Genomic DNA, 15,422 nt, shown 5'->3' on the forward strand with positions numbered 1-15,422 from the left:
AGCACAGTCAGTCCTGCATCTCTTGCAGGATGAATTCCACAGGAATGTCACAGAATCACACAAGTGCTCAGAAAACAGCCAAAGTAGAGCTGGCAAACCGTGAATGGCTCCAGGGACTTTCCTTCAGTTTTAAGCTAGTTGTGATGGCTGACTATCACATCTGAACTGACAAGGCCCCTGTAAGTAGACATTTGTTCTTTCATTTCTGTCCCTGTAATGCATACAATCATGGCAACCCAGAATATAATTTTGAATTTTATTAGAGAATATATCTAAAATACATTATCCATTAAGTTATGATATACTCTGTATCACAACTATACCAATTTTACACTTTATTTGCATCTCTAAAATTCATGTCACTAAGTTACAACATAATTCAAATTTAAGATAACATTGCTACAAATATATAAGCATATTAAAAGTTTTTCTCTAATATAACATCTTGAAACAGTGAACATTTATATAATTTATAATCATAAAACTGTAACTATTTTACCTGATTTGTTTAAATTATCTCAGTTTGTCTCATGATATGGACTTGTAACCAGTCATTCTAGTTTCCTATGTTTTAAAAATAGCATTTTAGCAAACAAGCCTGAGTACTCATTATCCTATGGCTGTGAAGAAAGGCAAGAAGCCATTTCTGTCTTTTGCATTAAATTGCTATGACTGATTGGGTGTGCCATAAGTCAGCCACCACCACACTTCCACCATGGGAGACACCTGAGTCTTCTTCACATTTGATTAATAAGCGCAACAGGTGAGAGATGCAAAGGTGGGATCCAAATCACCAAGGTAGAATTGTGCTCAGCTACAGAGAGGCGGCCACACTTCTATTGTTTGGACTCCCGCTACAGGACCATTTTATTTAAAGGATGCTTTGATCTTTCTGTTCTTCAGTGGTTGAGCTGGGCGCCAGTTGTCCACCATCGGTTCTTCAGGTTCTCCCTCTGTGTTGAAGTTCAGTCCACGGAACTGAGACATCTTAAAAGACACAAAGAAATTAAAAAAATAAATAGTGTCACAATATTACGTACTTATGTTTCATGTTTTATCTTTAAATGACACCTCCAAAGCTTGGCAGTGGTAGCATACACCTTTAATCCCAGCACACAGAGGCAAGCAGCTCTCTGAGTTTAAGCTAGTAAAATTGACAGAACGAGTTCCAGTACAGAGAATCTCTCTCTCTCTCTCTCTCTCTCTCTCTCTCTCTCTCTCTCTCTCACACACACACACACACACACACACACACACAAAGAAAAAAGAAAATATAAATGCAGCATCCAATATTCACACTATCATGAATTTCGAAGTTATATATTACATGTAGATAGATGAGACATATGCTTTCATGAGAAATCTATTTATTACACAAAGCCACTGGGGTCTTTCTCCAATAAACTTTTTTGTCAGCTTGCTTTTCTTGTTTTCCTTTTAAAGAAAACATCAAAAGTCTGTAAATTAATACCTCTGACATGTGAAGCAATGATAACAGTTTTAGATCTTTCTTAAAGTTTTGGTTTCTGCCTCGGAGAAGGCAAAACTTAGCAAGTGCTCAAGTGTGTAAAGGGCCAGGCTACCATCTCCCCGGAAAGACTGGATCCCTGCTTCATACATCGTAGACACTCGGGCTGCTCTGACCCTGGAAACTAGCTCAGTTTTAGTCTCCTTTGAGCCTTGTTTGGTTTCCTGTCTCAAGGCAGACACAGGCAGACTCAAATGTGCAAGTTTTGCTTATAACAGTCTCCAGAGCATTGTGTGTGTGTGTGGGGGAGGTATACATATACACATGTGTGCGCATGCGTGGGGAGGTCTGTTGTTTAGTAGGTGCTAACCACCTGTTCGCTTTTTTTTTCTTTTCTTTTTCTTTTTTTTAGAAAAAGGCTCTTATTGTCCAGAGCTTGCCTTCTAAAGCAGGCTGGCTAGCCTTCAGGCCCCAAGGATACTCAGTTCTCATTTCCCTAACATTGGGAATACAAATTAACACCAATATGCTGAGCTTCTTCATGTGTTCTCTGGAGTTTGAACTCAGGTCCTGATATAAGTACTTCAGAGCCTGAATAAGCCATCTCCTCAGTCCTAAAGTGTTTGTATCAAGTTGGATGGATAGCACACTATGGTCCCTTTCCATCACTCATGTCGTGTTCAAATATTGGTAAATTTGACTCATCATCATTTTAGAATCAAAGACAAGGCAACATATAGAAAATTTCATGAGAACACTTTCTCTTCCTAAACTATAGCTTAGAAATGAACAAGCAGTACAATGCTAGTCAGAGATGTGAAGGATTTGCTGGGCATCTTTGATCTTTAGAACAGGGCAGGGAAGCAGTGGAGGCTGCCTCGGAAGATGTGAGGCTCAAGAGGTTTTTCAACCACCTAGGTTGTACAGAGCCAAGAAGCATAGCAAAGCGAAGGAAGTCTTGGAGGAAGAACCAGAGCTGTGCTCTGAACTGATCATGACAAGACTTCCAGATCCTGTGTTCCATGATATGCAAATATGCCCTTACTATGGAATCTCACCAAAACATGCTATTCATATTTGTAGTTTATACCATTTTCTACAGCAAAGGGGAAATTCATTGACTGTACTTACCGGTATTAAAATGTGTGTAGACAATAAATATACCTGCTGAAGCAGCTATTGATACCAGATTCTGAGCTGATATAAGTTGTTCTTAGTGGAGGAGAGAGAAGAACGCTGATGTTTTTCTACATTGTATCTCAAGCTCCACATCTACAGCCAGAAGTGGCATTTTAACCTTTCCCTCGTGCTACTTCAGGACGCTTGCTCAACTCTTCAACTCCCAGTTTAATTTTCAAGCCATATACCAGCCAACCATGCCATTGGGTGGCCCATTTTGAAATTACTCCATGCGAGTTTCTAGTTGTATATTGATTTCCTCAAGGATTGGATGTGAACTATTCTTAAAATTAATACATTAATATTCTAAAAGAGAGTCCCGAAAAGAAAGTATGTTCCCAGTCATAGCTGGAGCTGCCCAAAAAAACTGGGTGGAATGCACTTGTTATTTCCTGTGCTTACAGTTTTTAATCAGCAGATCCCAGATGATGACATAAGAAAGTCTGGCAATGTGATCTCTCTTGCATACTGCAAGTCTGAACCCTCATGACTTCAAAAATTTTTCAAATTTAAATTACAGTTATTCAAATAATTGTCACTTCAAAACTGACTGCAGTTGTTTTTTATATTACCAAGACCTGACCTTTTGTGATTCCTGAGAAAAGTCTATTTTCCACATCTCAGAATATGCTGAGGAAGTCAGAAGAAACACCCATTTGTGTTTGCATGTATGGGTGCTCACTGGTGACTTAGGGGCTGCATCGAGAACTCAAACATCACAAATTGTTCAGGAAATGTAAGAATGTCTGGCATGAGCCTCTGAAGCAAGCTTGGGTAGAGTGTTTTGAGAGATATTTTTTCTCCAAGCACCTCCAGGGCATCTCACATGCACAGGATTCCACTAAGCTCTTTCATCACTGAGCAGGAGGCTAGGAATTATCACTGATATCTATGTAACCCTCAATATGAAATCTCATTTTTCAAAGCCTCTATTTCCTCTTAGCTGTCAAAAGCAGTACATTAATAAGCAGACATCTTTCTCATGTAAATCTCACAATAACCAACAATCACAGATTAAACAAACTGCTTAAGAACTGCCTGCGGTGCTGGCAATGACAGCAAATCTTTACTAACTGCCAAACACTTCTGCGACATTAGCTACAGGGTGAGAAGTCACAGGAGGCTTATATCCCAGGTCTAACTGGGAAGAGCAGCTTTTCTGCCTCAGCTAAATGAGAACTCTCCCTAGAAAACCAACCTGCTCACTGCTGACGGTGATAGGTTCCTTGAGCACGATCCAGGTTACACATTCCAGCAGAGGCGGAGTGGTCAGAGAGCCAGGGTAAGTCCAGTAGTCAAAGTTTCCAGGAAGAAGGGAGCGAGGATCAAAGTTAGTGAAGGCAGCACTCTTCCCCTGCAGGCAAAAGCACAGAAGAAAGTCAACACCAGATCTACAGCAGGAGACTATCAGCCACAGGCCTCATCAGTTCTCACTGGAAGTCTTTTGTACAGAAGTGCCAGTTTTAGTGACAGACAAAATGAAGAGCACTAACAGAAGGCATTTCATTTGAAAACATAGATTGCCTAGTGAGATCATGACAAATTAAATTGTGCTTCATCTTGTCATCAAAACAAAGTTTTCCATTGCCCTTAACTGATCATATATGGCATTTATTTAAAACTATATTGTTACCACTAAAATGGTAAACATACTTAGGTTGCAATATGAACAGAAATAAATGATCTTTGGTAATAAAAAAAGATGGTTTTGCTATAATATTTCAGAGCTACATGAAATCAAAATCTTCAGATCTTGATGCAGCACTTTTAAACCAGTAGCTGGATGGCACTTCAAAGTTGTTGCTGAAATGAAGTGATATTAGAAAAAAAGAAATGAAGGGAACCAAGGATAATTAGCAAGGACCGTGAAGAAGACAGATCAGTCTTATCATATATGATTCGGGGGGGGGGGGGGTGTGCATTTCATAAGCTGAGTGCTGTTTGAAGATGGCTTTGTGCAACCAGGCTTCCATAGGGATGGCCAATGACTGCAAGTGAATGTTGCACATAAGCAGATGCCCCAAAACCTCAACATATCAATGCTGCATAGAGGGTTTATACACAGAATGGATGAACTCAGACCATGGAATATGAATCTCCATAGAGCAAGCTTGTCCACCCCAAATATTTCTGGATCTCCTAGATTAACATAGAGACCATAACATAGCAAGCCTCCCACAAATACTGTGTGAATCACTGAATGCTTTGTTCAGATGATCTTTCTGGCCCTTTAATGTCCTCTGGGTCTTGAACATGTATGCTTCTAATAGAAAGTCAATACAAGACAAACTATTTACCAAAATTAGAATCCATTTTTGCAGAAGGAAAAATAATATAAGCAATTATTTGCCTTCACTGAAATTTTCATCCAACCACCACATCATCAAAAACACTACTCATTCTGATCAAAAGAATATTTTAAAATCTAGAGTTACCTTTGTTTTAATGGCACTCAGGGCATCAAGAACTTTCTGAAGGCCTTGTGTAGCAGGTCCAACCTATGGAAAAGCAGGAGTTACAAGACCCTATAAGCCAGTTGGCACTCACCAGTTTTGATTTGAGCAACACAATCATAAAATTTCTGAAGAAGGAGAAGGAGGAAGAGGAAGAGAAGGAGAATGAGGAGGAGGAAGAGGAGGAGAAGGAGAATGAGGAGGAGGAAGAGGAGGAGGAGAATGAGGAGGAGGAAGAGGAGGAGGAGGAGAATGAGGAGGAGGATGAGGAGGAGGAAGAAGAAGAAGAAGAAGAAGAAGAAGAAGAAGAAGAAGAAGAAGAAGAAGAAGAAGAAGCTATTCCTTAGACATGCCACATGTCATTTGTGCCTTGTAAACATTGACAACATAGCATTTCAGCTGTCACTGAATCTTCAGCTTACCTCTGCTTCTGTAACTCGCTCCCCTGAACTGCCTTGCCCTGTTCCCCATCACCTCCAACTGCTAAGCTGAATGAACTCAAAAGCTGACGTCAGTTGATGCCTTTGAAGGAACTCACACTCTTGCCTACCCCTCCTTATAAAAATTCTCCTTTTGCTCTCCCCATTTTCTCGCCTTCCTATCTCAACTCCTATGTTTCTTTTCAATCATTAGTAACCATGTTCTCAGGGCTTAAAGGCCTCTCGCATTAGCAGTTTCTCAGGATTATATCCTGAGCATTTTTATCATCTCTTTCTTCTGTCTTTGCATGAGCATCCTTTGGATGAGCTTCATGAACTTCTGCTGCATCTTCCTCCTCAGCGTGGGGCATAACTCTTGAATGTTCATCCCAAAGTGTTCTAGACTTCCCTTTCCAATTTGCGAGGGGCAGCTCAACTCTGAGAGCCCACAGTTCTTGAAATTAGCCAACATCGAGAACCTGACCCAGAACCCCAGCACCACCCCACCAGAACTTGATCTCACTTTAGCACTGTCTGTCCTAAACTAATCAAGTAGGAACCTTAGCTGACAGTTTAATTAAAGCAAATCATATCCTACTGGTCACACTCAGTTTACATCTGTTTTTTCATCACATTAATATCTAACTGGTTTCTAACTGGCACACTCAAAGTTTCTTTCAGATATCCATAAGGAAAGAATGGAGTGGTGGAGAGAGAATTGAGCCTGGAAATACTTTAGTGCCAAAAGCATTTTCTCAGAATTTTAGTAGAATGTTCTTCCTGTTATCAGTAGTCTGTCTAGCCAATCACTCTTGAACACAGAGAAACAAAGAACTGGGCCATTAACTAACCTTCAAAAAGATACCCAAAACAGCCAGTCCATCTGGTTGCTGTGCAGCTTTCCCAAAATCACCATATTTGGTGTTCCAGTGAACCAAGTGAAGCTAAAGTCAGGGGAGAAAAACCACAGTACGTGATTCACATGATAAAAGTGAACAGATTTCATCTAGTGGCTACTCTTCCCTCTCTTCTTTTTATAGCTTTATTAAAAAGTTTATTAAAAAGAAAATGTGGATAATTTTAAGAAAAAAAACTTGATTTGCTTCTGGCTATATTTGTTATAATAATACATCACCTTAAAAACTACTCTAAGATGAGAAAATGTAGAATAAAGAAAAGGCAGAGATTTTATTTATGGATTTACAATAAAATAAACTCAGTGCTGTTCTGACAGACTTAACTGGATGGTAACAAAGCCCCTAAAGAACCAACATAAAGGTCTTTTGCGAAGAGGTTGTTGACTTGGTATGTGTTAGACTTTATATAAAACCAAGTCTTGGAAATTTATGCTAAATAATCTTTTCACTGTGACAAAGAAATGATCTCACCTCTGCAGCATATTTTGTTTTGTTCACAGTGTGCTCAGAGCCATGCCCATCGGATGAGCCCCAATGAAAGTGAAATTGGATCAATCTGTAGGTGCCATTGAGGGGTCCTCCTTTCAGCACTGAAATGACAATACATGCATATAATGTCTCCAGGTACACACACACATTTGCCAGGCACATTGGTATGTCTCCTGTAAGCTCTCAGGCCCGGAGAGGGGAGATTTGATGGACAGTTAGCCAAAGGACTAATGGAATGATCTGCAAATCTAGGGACCTATCTTCCCATGTGGCCCAAATATTGTCCTGACAGTCCAAACACCAGATTTGTGAAAGAATTCAAAATATTATAAAATTTAACTGTGCTTACGCCAACTAACTTTGTGCCTGAAAATCTGTATCCAACCTCTGGAACTTTCTAATCTGTAAAATGTGTAGTTCAATTGTTTATTTCATTAATAATAACCTATCCAATATCTCTATGTGTAGTGCAAGGTGTTTTATTATATTGCAGAAGCTGAAATTTAAATTATAGAAACTATTGGATTCTCTATCCTGGAATTAACTTCATTTTAGTCAACAAATCATCCTAGAGGCCACAGGCTTGGACTGCGTCATTTAGAGACACTTGACAAGTGTTTTTTGAACGAGGGTTACAATAGAAGCAAACAAACTAAAACTTTTACTTTAGTGTATGCATCTATGCCCTTTAAACAATACAGTTAGATGGTTTCAGAAGTAACTTTGTTCTACTAGTCTTTCTTTCTAGGATGAAAAGCATCCGCTGCTTTAGGTACGTTTTATTGGCCTTGGACTATATAATTCTATAACATAATGAACTTAAATTCACAGGGCTTTGTAAAACACAAGGGCAAAGTCTGTACAATAAATATCATTTGCTTCATTTCACTTAAATACATTTGGCCTGTAGCAAGGCCCATTCATCTATTCAAAGTAAAGGGTGGCCTTTCCACGGTAACTGTGCAATCATTGGCTACTTACCAATGGACCAAGAAAATATAAGAATGAAAACAGAAAAAAAAATGAATCATAAATGGTGTTATATTACTCATATGTGAAGAAACATGAACTCAAATGTACTATGTTGAGATTGTGTCCCTTGAAGCACAGAAGTGACTGTGTTTATTTATCTGATGAGTGTGGAAAGAAAGTATTGAGACCAGGCCTTTATGCTATGTTTTTCAGAAATGAAAGGATATGGTTTTTCCCTTTTTATTCTTCTCTCTTATCCTGACTGTAGTTCTCTCCTCCCACCAGTCTCTCCCCACAACCTCCCCTCTCCTCCAGATTCACCTCCCACCCCACACACTTCCCCTCTACCTCCCCTCCAACAAGATATCCAGGGATATCAACCAAATACAGCATCACAAACTACAATAAGACCAGACATACACCATCACAAATACACACTTAAAAATGCCATCATTTTGAAGAAGCAATTTAGTGCTAGGAAAAAAGATTTCTTTACCCTGATTCTGCAAAGCTCATATGCAGCAAATGTCATGCATAATGTCATTAGATCAGTCAAGGGGCTAATACAATTCAATGAACTTACCTTAAGCATTAGGCATCACCAATCTAAGTATATTTGCATTCCACGAGAGGAAAATCATACTGCCACCTCATATTTTAAAGTGAATATACTTTCCCACTATTTCTTATTCCCTCCTTTTCAGACATTGAAATTGCATCAACTTGTTTTAGGGAATATTTTAAACACAAATATGTTTTGGGTGCACTTTTATTTTTAAAGGCTTTGTGAACACTAGAAGAAATGAGTCAATGTTAAATATACCCAGTAGTTTTAACCCACATTAAAATAAAACTTGTTGCTATGTAGAATAGAAATCCATTGCCATTAGTAAAGATTATTAAATCTTCAATATTAAATTGCTACAGACAGCAACTGTTCTGGTTTCAGAAATTGTTAACATGGAATTTAGTTGATTAAATCCTTGGAAAACATTTTCAGAATCTTACAATGCCTTTATCTTGGATAAATATAACATGTATCACTTTGTCTAAGAAATAAAAATTATAACACTTTGTTAAAAATTAATTTACACTATATTCCTAAATAAATTTATTTATTCTGACCATGATACCCCATTTTTAAAAATGTCTTGCCTGCTTTTCTCATGCAAACAATTTTCAGTGTGGTAGAAATTACTAGCTGTAATTCTATTATCCTCTGTAAAAATCCAGGTATTTGGGGGGAAGGGGTTTCCAAAGAGTTCATACTTTCGCTATGCCACAGAAACTTGTTCACCAGGCGGGAGGATAAAGGGTGCTCTATTCTTGTTTACTCAAGACTTTCAAATATCAAATTAAATTTCAACTCTTAAAACCAGAACTTGTCCCAATTTTAACTTTATAATCTGTTACCAGTTAAACAGAGTATAAATACCATAACACTATATAATAATGTCTTCTTATGCTGAATACCTAGATAAATTATTAAATCATATTTTTGTCAAAATAGGAGATTCTATACTGCTTAAATCAATTAGAAACCCATATAAAATAACTGGAAATTTACCATTTTTCACTATTTTTCTTCCTAGTCACTGTTGCTAATTAGGATGTATTTGAACAACAAACTAAAGACCACTGTGATAAGTAATCTCCTTTAATCCAAAATTATAAGTAAACATCCCAATACGGTTTACATAAACCAACATTTAGTGATTTCCTGTCCAAACAGACAAATGAAAAGTTTCCACAGATAAGATGTCAACGTTAATACTTAAAGACTTTTCTCTGCATAAACTGCGAAATTTTTTAATCCATGCTTGTAATTTTTAGTACTTATTAAACTATACATACTTTTCCATTGACAGTACCAAATAATCCTAAGACTATATATAGTCATGCATGCATATCTGAGAGGAGCTCATATTCCATTTCTGCTAAGCAATAAAACATTTAGCTATCAACTTCATTAGAGTAGCACAGTGAAAAATCAATTGTTTTAGCTTAAGTTATGTAGGATTACTTAGGCTTACGTCTGACCCTTTTTAGGAGAGAGTGGCACCACTACTCAGTGCGCTTAGGAAACAATGATCAGTGTTCTGAGTATTAGAGATTCTGCTGACATGATTAACCACACACATGGAACCTTCCTTGGTTGCTTATGATTGTTTGTGGAAGGTAAATTTACAGCTTCAAAACTAAGTCCCTGCAAAGTTAAACAGAACCCAGGTACAAAGCTCCATTATGTTAGCCAGACAATGGCCAGCTTTAAGGCACACTGGGGAACGACTCAGCTTCCTTCTTTCTTCTTGAGCTAGCATAAACAAATAAACATTGTTTCTCTTTTTAAAAAAAAAAAAAAAAAAAAAACGAAGCCCTAACGGGAATGAATATGATGTGTGAGCTGACCGAAAAATTCCAACATTACTCAATATTCTTCTGTAACTTTGCAATAAAGCTTTAAATAAATAAATAAATAAAGTTTTTAACTTATTAACGAGAGTTAATAAGTTAGAAGTGGTTAATGCTTTCACTCGTTTAGTACCAGAAAAAGCTGGCAGGAAAACATCAAGCAGAGGTTATTCCTTCATAATACCTTTTAAAAGAACTTAAAAAGGGATTATTAGCAAATGTTCCATTAATTTAAGATTATTGACTTTAAAGGAATTTTGAAAACTTTACTAGGAGTTTCAGGTTAAGACCTATTATTTCCATGTGCTAAAAGAAATACCTCCAGGTAAAAAGACACAACATCAAACTCAGCTAGTTCAGTTTTGACACCAGGTACTAAAGTCTATGTGTAAGATAACATTTAGAACATACTTCAAGGCCAGAATTCAAGATTTAATTCTATGAGGCTGTAATCTCAGTGGGATAAATAGAGTGGGGGTCAGGGTAAATGACTGATGCATGTAAATGCAAAAAATTAAAAATAGCTCAACAAAGAATCTTCAATGTTAATTGTCAAAATATAAAGTAACCAAAATGAATTCATTTGAGACTTACGTGTACAGAAAAATTACATCACCTTTAAAAAATATGGTATGTAGAATTAAACATTGACAATGCTTATCATTTGAGTATTCATATACACAAATATTAAAGGCCACTAGTTCACGGGAGAGTGGTGCTGAGAAGGACAAGCCTCAGCAAATGGTTCTTTTTCTTCATATTGTGGGCTGACTAGAGCAGCAGTACCATTTCTTCTACTTTGAGAATTTAAGAATTATTAAAAAGAAAATCTAAAGAGTATTTTTCCAGGCGCTGCATAACTTTTTAACTTATTCTGTAAGTGGGTTTTCCTTTTATATCAACATTTTAATACATTCTACATTCTTGTTTAACCAAAGTCACTGAAAGAGATAGGAGACGCTGGCAAAAGTACAAAAGAATCTTTCATGGGTAAGGGAGAACAATTCCCTCTAATCTTCACTGACCCTTGTTTTTCCTAGACCTTTTTGCTATCTAGGGCACAAAGACACACATTCTGTTCTCTCTTTAACCCCCTGGAGTTTCCTAATTCCCTTTGCTGGAGTCTCTTAAAGCACAACCCAATCATTTATTCCTCGGAAGGAACGGAATTTACTCTGGGAACTATTTACTGGGGTGTCATGTGGACGCCTAAGTCTTCTTATTTTTCTCACATCATTTTTGCAAGTACCAAAGTGACAGCCCTCCCTTTTCACAGATACTGACAGATACCCAACTGAGAACATTGTCTGTGAGTCTCCAGCTAACAGACTTCCAAATGTCAGGATTTCCCACCTGGGGAACAAATTTAAATCAAAAAAAGTATTGGTAGCCACGTATCCTGTTCCCTACCCACTTCCCTGCCTGGGGCCTGCGGGCAAGCTACTGCCTCGAAACCATCCCCCTTACCCTATCTTCCAAGAGCTCGCAAACCCGGACTTGTGCCACCGGAATCCTCATTCCTCTCTTCAAACAACACCCACCTCCCTCCCACACACACACTCTTCCATGTTGTTTGCTTCTGCTCGGGTCTTAAACACTCCTCAGAGAATTCTTAAACGAAACAATCCATTTCAAGACCCTTGGATCCTATATCAGTTCCTTGAACAGTTTACTTTTGCATGCATCGAGGTTACCGTCAAAGCCTATTGTTTTATAGCCATCTTTATAGCCTTCTATTTGAGACGTTTTCCGTACATTCTGGACTCTGAGGATACAAGAAAGGAATCAGACCTCAACTGCCCTCGTGACCCTTATCTTAAGGAGGCATGTTGTTAGTGATGTTGACAGAAAGACTCATAGTAAGGCAGACACGGGGAAGAGGCCATAGCTAGGTAATAAAGGTGACCAGCTTCTTCATCACCCCCGTGACTTGACATAAAAATAAAGGCTCTGCAAGACTTCTGTCTCCCACCAGCAGGGCCCCTGTTGATCGTCTGACTCAACAAGTCCCAAGGGCTGCTCAGGACAGGCCCGCCAGACAATTGTGGGCCAATCAACCACCTAGTTTTCTTGAAACTGACCAACCTTAAGTCAGGAGAGGAAAATTCGTCAGAGGCTTTAAAAAAAAAAAAAAAAAAAAAAAAAAAAACCTGCCTTCAAGAAGAGACTGGCTTTTTTTCCTTTTGGCATTCTGAATTTTCCATTTTCTTGTCGAGGGTCTTTTCTCCATGCATCTGCTGTATATGTATGCGACCTCACCCCCCCCCCCCCCAATAAGTGCACCTTTTTCAACTGTTCCTTCTGTCTGAAGTATTTGAGATTTTTCTGCTGCTACTGAAACATAATATTTTAATTACACATCATATACATGTTAGTATTTAGCAGAGGCATTACTTTCACCTGTGACAGCAATAGTAACTGTTTCCTCTGTCTTTGTTCTTTTCCTCTAACCCAACCCTTCTCCAAACTACCACCAAACATAATGCATTACAGGTCTATTTCATTCAGTGACCTTCAAAGGTAAACACCCAGGAAGATAGGACACTGGCAATTAAATCAGTCAGTGAGCAATCAAAACAGCTACCATGTCTAAATGGAAGTGTCCTCTTTCTAAATAAAGAACAGCATTCACCAACATCCTGTCAGCAGCCCAATTACAAATAAATTATGGTAACTGGGCTTTTCAGTAACTGGTTAAGCATAGCCAACTAACTCTGAAAACTCTTCACTTGTGAAGCAAATTTCTGAATGAGACACTGCTGCCTTTGTCACAATATGCCGATACTGGCCAATACACAGGATGTTTACCAGGAACCTCAACATTTTAAGTCATCAGACACATCACTTTCCATACTGCTTACTTGAAGACACCAAAGACATACTTATCGAGGATAGACATCATCAGCTCGGGAGGATAAATGTTTTAAAAGCTGTTTAAAAGTTAAGAGAATCTTAAAAGTTTAAAAGTTTCAAAAATTCCCTGGTTTCGGCACTGCTAAGGACCTGGCTTGCCTTCTATGACTTCTCGCAGGCACATTGCCTGATGCCCTACAGATCTCACAATCTGACAAAGTAGCAAACAGCCCCAGGATAGTTCACATTTGCCTGCTTCTTGAACATAATAAAGAAATCAGCATGACATCTTAGCTTCTAGAAACAAACCATGGTGGCAAGGGCCTCCTGTCAGTGTCCCTGTATCTTCCATTAAAACGGAAACTGACCTGAACAGTCCTGGGAGTCATCAAACTCAACGTTGAAGGAGTGGCCATTGTTGAGAATCTTCTTGGAAGTAGCTTGATCATAGCATACACTCAGAGGCTGGAGGGCAGGGTCATACTGGGCAGTCTTGGTGTCAATGTCAACTGGGGACTGCCGCTCTCCATTGGCAATGGGGAAGTCTTTATACCAGTGATCTGGTCCTGAAAGTGAAAAAGACACCGAGAAGCCATCAGTGTGGGAAAGGGGACACTAGCAACTAGAAGCCACCAGTAATTCTAGAGATAGTCTGCTCAGTTCCAAATTTGGAGGTGACACTTTATAGCACTGTAACATTTACAAAAACAAAATGTTCCTCAGTCTCCATATTAGTAACATGAAGCAGTAATATTTCAAGTCTTCCTAATAAAGATCTGTGTGAAAATTAGAATTCATATACATCCATTTCTTAACAGATGATGTCAGGCAAACGTTAACAATTTTGAGGTCTTTTTACCCAAATTCAATAACTAAGACTGGGCAGAACTACTGATAGGGCTGTAGTCCAACTAAGGATACACATTCTCTTGCGATTGGGTTTGGGATATGTACTCTCCCTATGGCATTAGCAGGTCTGGATGCCTTTTGCTGTCACTCTAGGTGAGAGTACAGAGGATATAGACCACGGCTCAGACAGACACCTCCTTTGAATTCTTTCTACTAGAGAGCCCACACACTTTAGCCACCAGCCAGGTGCACTTTCCTTTCCTCTCAGCTGTCCTCAGGCACGTAGGTCTGTGACCAGGAAGACACCCACTTATCAACAACACTGCAAGTTGAGAAATGAATGGATAACTCTGAAGCCAGCTCAGATTCAAACTGGCTCCAGAAGATGCCTTGACAAAGTGCGCTGGGAATTTTAGCCACAGGTGCGGCAGAGACTGAAGCGAAGGAGAAAAGAGTCCCCCGTCTCCCCCTCCCCCTCCGTAATCTTTCTGTGACCTACAGCTAAAATATTCGTAACAACCTCCGTGTGGTTCTGCCTAGGTTGGCATAAGGTGACCAGCTGTGGTCCTTACAGGTACTGTCCTCCGGTCTTGTGTTGGGCTGTCCCTCCCGGCCCCTTCGCGCGGCCAGGCTGGCTTGACATCAGATCATCGATAGTTCTCCGAGTCGCGCCAGGGACATCCCAGCGTGGGGGCCGGGCTGGGACCCAAGCATCCAGCTGCGCTACGGGAGCTGGGGTGCTAGGCAGGAGCCTAAACCGAGACCTGGAGCGCGTGCCCCAAAGCTCGCGGCCTCGCACTCACCGTTGTGCCCGCTGTATCCCCAGTGGTGGGACATGGTCGCGCCGGTGCTTGGGGCAGAGCAGCAGCTGTCCTCTCTCTAGCGGTCTGGCAGTGTGTGTCGCGGGTCTCACGGTCCGACTTTTATAGGCTCCCGCCAACTTGGTGCTCTGGGCGGCCCAGGGGAGGGACCGAGTGGACCTGAGCAAGGGGAGGAGACCGTGGAGCTGGCTGGACGTAGGTGACAGGCGGAGGCCTGAGTAGCCGGGGGCTCCCGCTGTTTGGTCTGGGCGGGGCGCCCTCCGGCTGCTCTCCGCTTCTGCGTCCGAGCCACTCTGCGGCAACCACGCGCTCTCCACCCCTCCCGGGAGCGTCTCTACCTCCCGGGCCGCCGGCGCCCCACATCCCCGGCACCATTGTAGCACAGTCCGCGCTAGCCGCCCACAGAGCTCGACTCCGCTTCCCAGCGTCGCCCGAACACCTGGAAGCGGCCCGTACGCGTCTGCAGAGTTTGACCTTGGGCGGGGAACGTCTTGGAGCAGCCCGGAGCAGGGATACCCGAGCCGGGAGCAGGGAACCGGGGCCCCCTGCTGCCCGGCTGCGGGAAGACGACCCAGCCTTGCCTCCAGGGC

General features: G+C 40.4%; 1 protein-coding gene across 1 annotated transcript; it reads right to left on the bottom strand.

The window, feature by feature from the left end:
- Window positions 1-242: 242 nt before the first annotated feature.
- Ca2 (carbonic anhydrase 2) lies at window positions 243-14,977 on the bottom strand. Its single transcript, XM_038347490.2, has 7 exons — window positions 14,815-14,977; window positions 13,531-13,728; window positions 6,908-7,026; window positions 6,371-6,463; window positions 5,083-5,145; window positions 3,846-4,001; window positions 243-987 (listed from the first exon to the last, which is right to left on the bottom strand). Exons 1-7 carry the CDS (start codon window positions 14,846-14,848, stop codon window positions 868-870), a joined length of 783 nt encoding a protein of 260 aa, XP_038203418.1. The 5' UTR covers window positions 14,849-14,977; the 3' UTR covers window positions 243-867.
- Between the last annotated feature and the right edge of the window lie 445 nt (window positions 14,978-15,422).

This window comes from Arvicola amphibius, chromosome 11, assembly GCF_903992535.2.
Source record: "Arvicola amphibius chromosome 11, mArvAmp1.2, whole genome shotgun sequence".
Lineage (NCBI taxonomy): Eukaryota > Metazoa > Chordata > Mammalia > Rodentia > Cricetidae > Arvicola > Arvicola amphibius.

What these genes read in the sequence shown, in the direction of transcription:
- Ca2 (XM_038347490.2), bottom strand. Translation starts at nt 14,848, where the DNA reads ATGTCCCACCACTGGGGATACAGCGGGCACAACG. An exon ending in GGGATACAGCGGGCACAACG is followed by an intron (nt 13,729 to 14,814) that starts GTGAGTGCGAGG and finishes TTTCACTTTCAG; the next exon opens with GACCAGATCACTGGTATAAA. An exon ending in AAACAAAATATGCTGCAGAG is followed by an intron (nt 6,464 to 6,907) that starts GTGAGATCATTT and finishes CCCTGACTTTAG; the next exon opens with CTTCACTTGGTTCACTGGAA.